At 37.5% G+C, this 13,270-nt stretch overlaps 2 protein-coding genes across 2 annotated transcripts; one reads left to right on the top strand and one right to left on the bottom strand.

The window, feature by feature from the left end:
* Positions 1–6,310: 6,310 nt before the first annotated feature.
* LOC140878367 (protein FAR1-RELATED SEQUENCE 5-like) lies at positions 6,311–7,618 on the top strand. The gene has a single exon (XM_073281966.1). It carries the CDS (start codon positions 6,311–6,313, stop codon positions 7,616–7,618), a length of 1,308 nt encoding a protein of 435 aa, XP_073138067.1.
* Positions 7,619–11,570: 3,952 nt separating this feature from the next.
* LOC140885489 (UDP-glycosyltransferase 88F5-like) lies at positions 11,571–13,013 on the bottom strand. The gene has a single exon (XM_073292477.1). The coding sequence runs from the start codon at positions 13,011–13,013 to the stop codon at positions 11,571–11,573; it is 1,443 nt and encodes a 480-aa protein (XP_073148578.1).
* Positions 13,014–13,270: the final 257 nt, after the last annotated feature.

Genomic DNA, 13,270 nt, shown 5'->3' with positions numbered 1-13,270 from the left:
TTACACAGATCACTCTGCTATTAAGCACTTGTTGGCAAAGAAAGATGCAAAACCTAGGCTGATTAGGTGGATCTTACTTTTGCAAGAATTTGATTTAGAGATCAGGGATAAGAAAGGTGTTGAAAACGTAGTAGCTGATCATCTATCTAGATTAGAATGCATTCCTGATGATGCACAAAATGAACTAGAGGAAATAGATGATTGGTTCCCTGATGAAAAACTTTTCGCCATAGAGAGTTCACCATGGTATGCACATTTTGCTAATTTTCTGGTCACAAGCACACTCCCACACAATCTATCTTTCCATCAGAAGAAAAAATTTTTATCGGATGTCAAGCACTACTTTTGGGAGGAACCATTTTTGTTTAAAATATGTGCTGACTCAATGATTCGGAGATGTGTGGCGGAAGGAGAAATGCAAAGCATCCTCAGTCATTGTCATGATCGTGAGGTAGGTGTCCATGCTAGGCCAATCAAGACTGCAGCAAAGGTACTTGAATGTTGATTCTATTGGCCCAACCTTTTTAAGGATGCGCGCTTGTTTGTCTTAGCTTGTGATAGATGTCAGCGGACAGGTAATATCTCAAACCGAAATGAAATGCCTTTACATAATATCATTGAGTGTGAGATATTTGATGTTTGGGGAATCGACTTTATGGGACCATTTTCACTTTCTTTGACAAAAAAATACATTTTGGTCGCAGTCGATTATGTTTCAAAATAGGTAGAGGCCGAAGCTTTTGCAACAAATGATGCACAGGTTGTACTGAAATTTTTGAAGAAAAACATTTTTAATCGGTTTGGTACACCCCGTGCAATAATTAGTGATGGTGGCACCCATTTTTGCAATAAACTTTTTGAAAAACTCTTAAAGAAATATGGTGTCAAGCATAAAGTCTCTACCCCATATCATCCCCAGACCAGTGGCCAAGTGGAAGTATCCAATCGAGAGATCAAACAGATTTTGGAGAAAAGTGTGAATACTAATCGGAAGGATTGGGCACTTCGACTGGATGATGCCTTATGGGCCTATAGGACAGCATTTAAAACACCTATAGGCACCTCCCCTTATAGATTGTTGTTTGGAAAGGCATGCCATTTACCTATTGAATTAGAGCATAGAGCATATTGGGATATTAAGACTCTAAACTATGAATTTGCTGCTGCAGGTGAAAAAAGATTGTTAGAGCTTAATCAACTGGAGGAAGTCCGCGACAGTGCATATGACATGGCGGTTTCGTACAAGGAACGAACCAAGAGAATACATGACAGGCGCATTCGACAGCGGGACTTCAAGGAAGGAGATGCTGTGTTGCTGTTTAACTCCCGGTTAAGACTAGTTCCCGGAAAACTGAAGTCTAGATGGTCTGGGCCCTATAAAATTACAAGAGTGTACCCATCGGGGGCCATAGAGATCAAAGATGCCCGTAACGAGTCGTTCATGGTCAATGCTCAAAGGTTAAAACACTATGTGGGGGGTGATGTGGATTCCATGCCAGTCATCACCACATTGACTGACCAAGACTAGTTTGGGGAGGATGAAAAGTCAAGCTCTTGACTTTAAATTGAGAACTACATTCTATTTTTTTTTTATTATTTATTTGCATTTTTGTTCATTTTAGTAAGTCTTAGAACTTTTTAAGTTAATTACTGTTATTTCTCGAGTTGAGTACTGTCTCTGAAAATTTTTTGAAAAAAAGGGGGTGCGCTCGCGCGGCAGTTTTCTGCCGCCCGCGCACCCAAACCCACTTGTCTCGGAATTTTTGGAAATGAGAGGGTGCGCTCGCGCGGCAGTTTTCTGCCGCCCGCGCACCCAAACCCACTGTAAAAGTTTTGGAAAAAAGGGGTGTGCACCCGCGCGGCAATTTTCTACCGCGCGGGCGCCTCGCGAAATCTCAGAATTTTAAAAGCCCGATCCCCTTCTTTCTTTCTTTATTTCCCCTTTTTCTTTTCTCTCTAACCCTAAGCTTCCCTCGCCGCCGTCTCTCTCTCACTCTCTTACCATATTTCTTCTCTAATTTTCATAGGTTCATCACTTGATTTCTCATCTCTATTGACATGGCGCCCAAGAAACAGAAGATTGCTACCTCTAGGGCCAACCCATCCAAATTCATAAATGGAAAATTTGTTTCGGAAGAAGCCAAGGCAAGATATGAGGAGGCCAAGGCTGCAAGGAATCCAATTGCAGAGAGGGGAATCGATCTCTCTGAAACCCGCACCGCCTCCCTTGGCATTGTGGCTCGAGGATGGGTCGAATTTTGCCGCCAACCTCTCGCGGCGTTAGTCCCGCTGGTCCGTGAATTTTATGCCAACGCCGCCGAGCGTACTGATAGCACAGCTTTCGTGCGGGGTAAGATGGTTTCCTTTACTCCCGCTGCTATTAATGAATTATTGAAAACTTCGGATGTAGATGATAGCCAATATCAGGCATTTAAGGCTAACTCGGATTATAATGAGATCACGAATGTCCTATGCTATGATGGCAATGTGTGGAAGGATTCGGTAAAATTTATATCTTTTAAGGAAAAAAATTTGCAGATGGAGCCGGCCTTGTGGTATGCTTTTCTGACTCACAGGTTGATGCCGGTGTCCCACACCCATGTTGTCACAATGAGCAGGGCGGTGCTGCTGTATGCCCTGCACATGCAATGGTCGCTTAATGTTGGATGGATTATCAACCGAGAGTTGTACAATTCCATTCGAACGTCCAACATTTCAATTTTTTTCCCGACCATTGTTTCTTTACTGTGTGTGCAAGCTGGTGTCCCATTCAAGGACACCGAAGAATGGTTGCACCCAATGCAGGCAGTGGATAACACAATTTTGAAAGCAAAACATTCATTCCGCCTCCGAGACTGTCAACCTCCTAGCCAGGCCAGCTCTGGACCCGGTCAATCCTCGAGGACTGTGCTTAAGCCACCCCCTGCTCTCCGCACCACGAATGATTCTTTGAGCGAAATCTCGGCTTGGGTGTAACACATGGACAAATGCAAAGAGGTGAACGCCGCCTACAATGAATCCACCAACGCCATGATGCAAGGACTGCTCACAAATGCTGGGATGGACCCGGCCGCTTATCCAGTACCACCGCAATATCCTCCACCGTTCCAATTCCAATATGCTCCACCGGTTCGGGATCTGCCCGAAGACATGGATGAGGAGGAGTCTGATTAGTACTAGGGGAGTTTTTAGTGATTTTTGTTTTTATTTTCTTTTTGTTGTTTTTAGATTTGGTGGTGTTAAGTAGCATTGGGGACAATGCTTGTCTTTAGTTTGGGGAGGGTGTGTTGTCTTTTGTGTTTTCATTTTGTGTTCTTATTTTTGTTCGTTTGAGTCGTTTGTACTGTGGTTGCAAGTGTTGTGAATGAAAATCAGAAAAGCCAATGATGAAGAAAAAATTATATCACCGTTTGTTTTTGCTTAAGTCCATGACTATCTTCTTTGTTTGACAAATCGTCTTGAACTAGTATAACCAAGTCGATGAATAGGTCTCAAAACACTCTGTGAAGTGTACTTCAATCTGAATTCGAAACATACAAACTTGGATATGATTGAGGCAATTTGTTTGATCTTTGGGCTTAAAAAAAAAAATTTTTTTTTTTCGTGAATTACCCTAGATGCCAAGTTGAACCTTCACGTTTATATGAGCACGAAAGGTGCATGATCAGATTTTTTTTTTTGGTGTAATCATCGCTTACTATTGATGATTTTCTATTCTGCACTGATTGAGAACTTTTTGAGTTGATTGTGAATTGAAATTTGTCTAGAACAAGTTCGAACACCCCTCGAGGCGCAATACGGGTATACTGTGACTTAGGAGTGATGTAGGCAATTCTTTCTGAATTTCGGTTGTGCCTTTCAAACCACCCTTGATGTATTATGTCCCTAGTACCTAATTTGAGCTTGATAAAAAAAATGAATGGCATGCGTGCAAACGTGTGGTAAACCCCATTCGACATTATTCAATATCCTACAACTATTGCCCATAGCTTAAACACTCATTCCTACCTTGTGGGGAGTAAATTGAATGTAGATTATGTCTAAATGTACTCCGATTGCTTAATGTGAAAAAGGAAATGGTGTGATTATTGACTTTCAAAACAAAATGGTAGTTGAAAACAAGGAATATAAAATTGTGGTGAAAGAAAGAAAGTGTTGTGGGTAAAAAGTAAATGTCTGGAAATCAATGAAGTGAAAAGAGGTGATGAATGTGAAGAGAAGGAAGTGGAGTCAAAAAAATTTGGATCATCAATTGCTCCCTCTTTGAATTCGTTTCCTTCATTTGGAGCCACTAACCTAGCCTGACATTATAAGCCAGATAAGACCTATTGACCGAGTCACAGTCGCCCAATATACTAGTGGAGAGGGGTTGTAAGAATTTTGCTTATGGACTGTTGATAGACACGGTTAATAATTCTGGATTCTTGATTAAAACATGCACACACTATGTTCATTGAAGTCGTACCAGTCATAAGGGTGTGTAGCATTGAATATTCCCAAAGTCTTGATCCTATTATAACTGAAAAAGTCCTTATGATCCTAGAATGTGTGAATTGAATTCGGAGTAGAGTATTCCAAAAACGGACTTGCGAGATTTTGAAGTTTGCAAGGTTTGCGAGTTAAATTTTTTTTTTTTAGGTCAACATATGTGGATATGATTGGACTGTTTTTCTTTTGGAAAAAGTTCTGAGGCTTGAGAAGATTGATTTTACTTACTTGTTTCACAGTTTTGTTGCGTCTCTTGTTAGTTTTCACCTATTTTGTTCGAGGGCGAACAAAAAGTTAGTTTGGGGAGGTTGATAGGAGTCGTTTTTGTGTGTTATTTTTCTTTGTTTTGCTTTTGTTTTGTTGTCGTTTTGTTTTCGTTGTGTCTGTTATTTACCTTTTTGTGTCGTTTATTGTTTTTTTAGTTTTTGTTGTCACTCCTCTTGTTTCTTTATTTATATTGTAGGAAATCACCAAGAAATGCTGATACTCGGTGAGAAGGCGATGCACAATGGAGGCCGTGAGGAGATCACAAGAAGAAAGTCACATTTCTGGAAAAAGCAAGGCGCGCGGGCTGTTGTTTTCTACCGCGCAGGCGCAGTCACGATTGAGAAAGACAGTAGCTTGATTCAAGCGAGGCGCACGGGTGGCCATTTTCTACCGCGCGGGCGCAGTCACGAAGGAACAAAACAGTAGGTGGCAGAGTTTTGAGGCGCCCGAGCGGTAATTTTCTACCGCTCAGGCGCGATGCGCTGATTTGATATTTTAATTTCTTTTGAGAGTTTATTTCGGGAAGGATTCTTGGGAACTATAAATACAATTATTTCCTGAGTTTTAGAGGGTTAGACAGACGCACATCAGGAGGCAGACGGCGGCTGAACGCTCAAGAATTTCTCTTCTCTGTTTGGAGTTTTTCTTTTCTTCTCTTCTTAATTTTTATGTTAAACACTTTTGAGATTGAATTTTTGTAATGAATTTCAGTAGCTAAGTTTTTATTTTGTTGGAATCGAGGGGATCCTAACCCCGAAACACTTTAGTGTGATTGAATCATCGGATGTATTGAGATTTGATTTATGTTTATAATTGATTTTATCATGTTTTTCTTTATATGTTGATGATTAGCTACCCTTAACATAGATTCGTAAATTGTGAATTGCTATCGAGAGATAGATTCTTAATTAGGACGTCCATGGACTTAAAATATGCATAGAGATATGGTATTTAGTACATGTTGATAGTCATAGACCACCAGGTCGAAAGTTGTAGAATTCATAGAACGCAAAGCAATCAGTCATGATAAATAATTAAAGAGATTTAATTATTTCACTGATTTGATTAGTTTGACATCACCTCGAGAGAGAGTGTCAATGTTATAGGAATTTCTGTCAAAATTATAAGAATAAATTAATTTCCAATCGTCCAGTTCAATTAGGGGAAAGGTGAACCGAAATTCCAACAAAATCATTTTGAATTGGTATTCTTCAATCTGAGAATTGATTGTTTGGTTGTGAAATTCACTTTTATTTACATTAAGTCTTTAATTTTAAATCTTAGATAATTCCAAAATCAAATTTGCGATACTTTGTGTAGTTGAAAATTAGAGAAACAAATTATTATTGTTAGTCCCTGAGGACGATACTCGTACTCAGTACATTTTATTATAACTTGAATCGTGCACTTGCGATTATTATCGACTGGATTTGAGAGATTTGTAAAGAAAATTTAAGTGTTAGTATTCCGTCGATCAATGGTCGCGTCTGATCAAAGACATTTGTTGATATCATCACGCAGTATTTCATATGCTCAAAAATCAACCTTAGAAGCAATGGTAAATGCTGGGATATCTGTGGCTAATGCAGTGTCTTATATGGAAAATGAAGCACAGGGGTCACAAAATTTGGGATTTATTCGAAAAGATGCATATGACCATCTTACTCGTTTAAAAAAGCATACAAAAGTTGAGAATGGAGATGCTTCTGCATTGCTTCACTATTTTATAAATAAATCAAACACAGAATCTCAATTTTATTGGAATGTTCAATTGGACGATGATAATAGGGTCATGAACTTTTTCTTCAGAGATTACAGATGCTTGGTTGATTATGAATATTTTGGTGATGTTTTGTCGGTCGACACCACTTATCGAACCAACCGGTATAATTTGATATGTGCTCCTTTTGTTGGAATTAATCACCACAGACAAAATGTGATGTTTGGCTTAGCATTTATGTCAGATGAAACTGAGATATCATTTGAATGGTTGTTTAGAACATTTCTTGATTCTATGAATGGGAAGCAACCTGAAACGGTTTTTACAGACCAATGTCAAGCAATGATGAATGCAATATGTACAGTATTTCCATGTGCACATCACCGATTATGTCAGTGGCACATCAATCAAAACGCGCCTTCACACTTAGGTAGCTTGAATGGTGAGTCAAATTTTAAACAGTTGTGGAATAATTGCATGAGTCGTTGTGAATCTGAAGAAGATTTTGAAGCCACATGGAGATTTATGATTGATAAATATAATCTCAGTGGTCATAAATGGTTAAATGGCATGTACAGATTGAGATACAAGTGGGCTACTGCGTTTAGTAATCACAAGTTCAGTGCAGGACTTTTGGCTACTTCTAGAAGCGAGTGCACGAATGCAGTTTTGAAGAAAGTTGGAGATAGAACCATTTCATTGTATGATTTTGTGCGTAATTATGAAAAAATTCAAAAAAATTGGCGTGATAATGAAAAGGCCGAGGATACCCGTTGTCATCATGGGAAGGCTTCAGTGATGTTGAAAAATAATCCATTGTTGAATTGTATTGCTGATGTTTATTCGCTCACCGTATACAAGTTATTCGAAGTGGAATTTATTAATTCTTTGAATACAACATTCATTCAACAACCTTCAAGCTTTAGTGGTAGTTTCCTCGAGTTCAAAGTCAAATCTCACGGTGAAAACTCCAGGGTTAGACAAGTGGTATTTAACAAGGAGACTCATGAAGTACAATGCAGTTGTCACAAATTTGAGTCGATGGGCATATTATACAAGCATGCTTTGAAAGTCTTCAATTTTATGGACGTGACTGTTATTCCCAAATCATACATAAAGAAGCGGTGGATGAAAGATGCATGAAAGAGAATATTTGATGAGGTTGGACAAAGTGAGAGTGGAACTGGTCATGAATCTGAGATGGTATTTGTGAATCAAATAATGAGGTCAACATATGCTCTTAGTATGCGATGTAAACTCATGACAGAGCAAGAAATAAGTTGATTGAAATTCTTGATAGTGCAAGTGAACAAATAGAAGCTTTGTTTGAAAATTTGGGATTGGATGATCAAAATGCTTGCAGCAATGCAACTTACAAAGAGAATGAACTACTGGATGAGATGATAATTCGTAATCCTATTAATGTCAAGTCAAGAGGAATTACAAATGCTCAAATAGTGCGTCAGTGGGATGATAAGAGCAAAAAAAGAAAAGGAAAGGGGAAATCTAGAAAATCAAGTAAGTTGTAATTTATTCATAATGTTCTATGATTATTATTTGGTTAGTAACTAATTTTTTTGATGTTCTTCTGCTCTTACCCTATAAATTTTGATGGAAAAGCCACCAAAAGAAAAGGGCAAAGCTCGCTAGAAGATAACAATGTACCACCTCTGCAATATCCAAATGCACCATCATCACAGTATACTACTAGTCATCCTTTTCATGCTCCATCATTTGCGACTCAATTTGGTGGAAATCAACAACATTGGCACTATGCATTTCAATCGGTAAATGCAATAATTTCACGTCCAAAGAAAATTTGTATTTGTATACTCATATGTTTCTAATGTTATATATATATATATATATATATATATATATATATATATATATATATTCTAATTTGTATTTGAAACACAGGGAGCTAATGAAAACTCGTTTTTGGATAGCCAAATGAATTTATTCTCATATCCATTCGGGGATCTTCATTCATCACAGGTTGGAAATAGTTTCAAAGCTAAGCTAAGAAAAATTATTTATAGAGTTATATCCAATTATTTTTATGTATTTTTTTAGGGACATCCAGACAATAATTGAAGTTTGCGTTATTGAGCTGTATTTTTGGTTCATGACATCCAATCATATTCTATCATCAATGTCATCAAATGAGCGAAAGATCGTAGGTTATTTGCAAAAATTTTGAATTCTTTGGCAATTGTGATGGCAAGAGGAAGGACAATAATTAACAAAATTCTTATTTTTTTTTCAGGTTTCAATTTGATATGGGAAAGGAAGATAACAATGTTTTGGTTTGTCTTGGTTCAAATATACAGTATAAAATATTGGTGTCATTTGACTTGGTTTTTGTTGTTGAAGATTATTATAATCAAGAATGTGAATGAATCAAATGTGATCTACGTTCTGTTCTCTTTTGGTTATGTATATGAAATATTTTTGTTCGCTAAATCGTGCATCTATTAATTGATTTTTCTTGTTTAGGATTTGATACACTTGAGTGATTGTGGTTATATTAAGTGCACATCTGACTTTTTTTTGGAACAAATTATTGAGCTTTTAACATTTGCTCACTAGTAGCACCACCACAAAAAATGATTATGTTGATCTATGTAAATTATCAACTATTTTTAATATGTATAGACACAATACATTTCATTCCAACTTAATTAGGATAATAACAACAATTAGTGGTAATTAATGTGATAATTTTATTTTACAATTCTCATTATACAACCACTTATTACAATGAAAAATATAACCAACAGTATTTTGTTCTCTCATGGAACTCTTCTTTATTTATTGAATGAATCCAAGAAATGACATCGATATGTAGGATGTATTGCAAAGAGAATAAAGAGAAACATACAATATTACTCTCAATCACTAAAATCATAAAACGAGGGATGATGCATGTGAATTTAAATAAAAATTTAATATGAATATGCTTCCAAACTTTTTTGTAATTCACAATTTAAATCAACATAAACATTTTTTTAATCAGAAGATATCTCCCAATACTAAGTCCACATAAATAAAATAAATCAACAAAATTTTGACAAAATATCCATACAGTTCGTGGCATACAAAATCAACTTGGATTTCTTTATGTTTTCCCCCTCAATAGACCTTGGAACGAGTCCATTGTTCTTTGCTTTGACCCTTCGCTGCAGCAAAGTACAAAATTAAATTGAACAAAACAATTTTTTTAAAAAGCCTTTAAGAAATATATTAGGGCTCAACCAATAACCACATAATTCTACTAAATTATACAACCAAAAGGCAAAAAATTACCTTTGAGTTACCCAGGGGCGATTGTGGTGGTGAGGGTGGCAGAGGTGATGGCCAATAGATTTAAATTATTGGATACAAAAAAAAATTCAAATTTTAAAATTGACATTCTAATTTGGGGGAATTTTGAATCCTGGAAAATAAAGGGCGGAACTCCGGCAACTAACGATGGTGGTCGAATCTTTGGTGGTAGTAGCCATAGCTGAAAATTCTTAAATAACTGAGAAGGTATTGAGTAAAGCGTGAGTTGATTTCTGTTGAAAAAATGAGTGGTTAGGTGAAAAAAATCTGAATTATTTTATTGGATTTCCTCCAAATGATTAACCAGGGTCAACTATAGTTAAGATAGATGGTGAAATATTTATTAGAGAAAAAGAATAAAAAATATTTAAAATAAAATGACACATGTCAAGTTTTGTGTGGGTTAGGGTTGTACCCTAATGCTAGGGTCGAACGACCCTATTTTAAAGTTTGCATATCCAGATAAAATATATGCAAGATAAGTAGATTAGACAAATCAAGTTATCTGCAATCTTGAAATAATCAAATCTTGGATATTTTCAAACTTTCAAACTTAGGTATCATAGTTGATATAGCTCGATAACTTTTACGTGCATATAAATTAAATAAAGCCTCAAACCCTAAGAAAAATCACACTACAAATTCACTCAATTCAAAAGAGAAGAGTGTCGAAATGTTGCAGAGTTCGAAAATGCAGCACTTCGTCTCGAAATTATTTTGATCAATGCTACAAAGATCAGAATCCGATTTTACCTTTCAGATTGTAGCATAAAATGTTATCTATATGCAGTCTAAATTTCAGCTAGCTAGATCCAATTAATGGTTATAACTCCCCACACGACCTTTTTAAGAATTTTACGTATATTTTACGTACCAATCATTTTTCTTTAGAGTATTGACACAAGACACATCAATATCCGACATCAATATATAATTCTCGGTGTCATCTCATTATTTCTCGATATTATATCAGTATTGTTATAAAAATGATTTAAAAAACCGAACAAAAAATATAAATTGATAGTCGATAGATTAAGAAAATAAATTGACCGACAACACCACAAAGAATTGAAATTAATATGTCAGTTAGAAGATAAAAATATAATCTTCTCACTTAAATAATAACTCTAATTTCTTTTTTTAAAAATAATCTAACAAAACTCATTAAAAATATAGAATTTAATTAATTCGACAAACTAAAATTTCACTCGAGGGCTAATTTCCGGTCGAATGCTCTTGACGGTGGCCAATTAATAAAAGGAAGGGAAATGCTACATATACATGAAAGGTTACACGTTGGATTACACACTTCACATGAAATTACAAAATTATCTCTCCACTCTATTTGAAAAAATTCTTTCCAAAATACATCAAGGATATTTGTGTAATATCAAGTGTAACGTATAACCCAACGTGTAACCCTCCGTGTATATGTAGCATCACCCTAAAAGGAATAATATTAAATATAGTAGAGTAGTAAAACAAAAATCACAATTACTTGCAACAAACACATAAGACCTAGTTTCCGATATATAGATGAGTCCAATCCGACTCAATTAATTGAGATGAAGTACTTCAGTACATATTGCATAAAAATTATACACGAATGTCATGTATATTTATTTATTTGTATGCATTTGAGTTCATGAATTAAATACATATATATAATCTTATATTATATTATATAGCAACAATCAAACAATACATTTAACTTATAATCATACATTCATAATTTGAACCATCAAGATACTTGGCAAGTGCAGCTAGCTCAGTTCCCAAGCCAGACATGCACCAATTTGGCAAGTGCAGCAGTGGAAGAACCCATGTCTCCCAAGGAATCAATGGCCATCAGTTTCATCTTATGGCTTCGTTCTCTCATCTCCATACTCGAATCTGAATCATCCATCAACTCCCTCACCCTCTTCTCCACCTCCTCTCCGACCACAAATCCATCTTCATCCCTCTGCACCACCGCAATCGCCATCTTCATGTTCTCCACCAAGGCCGCCTTGTTGATGTGTTGCTCGGCGTATAATGGCCACGCCACCATTGGCACACCTGCCACCACCGCCTCCAAGATCGAATTCCACCCGCAATGAGTCACGAACCCGCCCACAGCCGGGTGTTCTAGCACCGCTACCTGCGGTGCCCACGACTCCACCACCATACCCCTCCCCTTGGTACTATCAAGAAACCCTCGAGGCATTATTGTCTTCACATCAAATCCCCCGGACTCTCCGAATTCTTTGATCTTTTCATGCATCCGAGGTTTTTTAACCACCCACAAGAACCTGTGCCCGCTTCTTTCCAACCCTTTTGCTATCTCCTTCACTTGATCACCGCTGAAAGTTCCCATGCTGCCGAAACACAAGAAAACAACGCTCCCACTCGGCTGCGTGTCGAGCCATGATAAACAAGAATGCTTCAGTACTTCATTCTCTTCACCATGATTGCGAAAAGCATTATCAGCAATCAATGGCCCTATGTTGTAGATTGGTGGAGTTAGCCCATCGGGGATGCACGAGCCATCAACGACGGCTTTCATGGCAATGGGCTCCAGATGATCGAATGTATTCACTATAATCCCACTACATTTGGACAAACAATGGGAGTAATACATAGTATCGTAGTAAATGGGCTCGTTTCGATTCAAAACAGGTTGGGGCATGTGTTTTGCATGGATCATCGGCAGGCCCGGAACATGAAATTTCGTATCGTAAAGGTCTTTAAAGCTCTTATCAACTCGATTGTGAATTGTAGGAAAATACAGATAAGCCGCTAGAGCGGCTAGACCAGAAGTGAAGAAGAAAAACACGGGAATTCCAAGATTTTCAGAAACTGGAACGGCTGAAGCACAAAAGAAATCGATAACGAGTGCATGAACTTTGAATGTTTTCGAGATTTCTTGCAGGGTTTGGTGTACGTTGGCGGCGTTAAGGCGAATGAAACCGAACATGGTGGCGAGGAAGTTGACGGCCGGAGATGTTTTAAGATGGAGGAAGGTAGGGAAGCGGTGGAGGATGATGGAAGGATAGGTTTCTGAGACGCGGCGGAGATATGCGGCTGTGGCGGGGGAGTCGTCGAAGCCGGCGGCGATAAGGATGTGGATGGTGGAGAAATGGCGGCGGCTGAGGATGAGCTTGCCGAGTTCCACCATGGAGATCAAGTGGCCGCAGCCCGGTGCTGGATACAAGACTATTGTGGCTTCCATATCCATATGTGTGTTGTTTTGTGGTGTGTTTGTGCATGGGTTTTTGTTCGCTATTTATAGTAAGTTTTTAGGTAGGTGGGAAAAACACAGTGGAGCCAGCGATAAATAAGTCGATAGTGACACTTTTGTTGGACGTCCGACAAGAAAAACGGGAAAACTATTTTATTTTATAGGCTATTTGAGAATCAGTCCCTTATATTAAGTATAAATTAAGAATGAGTCCTTATGTCAGGAATTTTTGTTTGAACTCTTCTCAC

Source organism: Henckelia pumila, chromosome 2 (genome assembly GCF_033568475.1).
Source record: "Henckelia pumila isolate YLH828 chromosome 2, ASM3356847v2, whole genome shotgun sequence".
Taxonomy (NCBI): Eukaryota; Viridiplantae; Streptophyta; class Magnoliopsida; order Lamiales; family Gesneriaceae; genus Henckelia; species Henckelia pumila.
Note: the sequence above shows the minus strand (reverse complement) of the source record. Positions and strands in the feature narration are given on the sequence as shown.

Excerpts from the sequence above, each read along its gene's own strand:
- LOC140878367 (XM_073281966.1), top strand. The coding sequence starts at position 6,311 with ATGGTAAATGCTGGGATATCTGTGGCTAATGCAGTGTCTTATATGGAA.
- LOC140885489 (XM_073292477.1), bottom strand. The coding sequence starts at position 13,013 with ATGGAAGCCACAATAGTCTTGTATCCAGCACCGGGCTGCGGCCACTTG.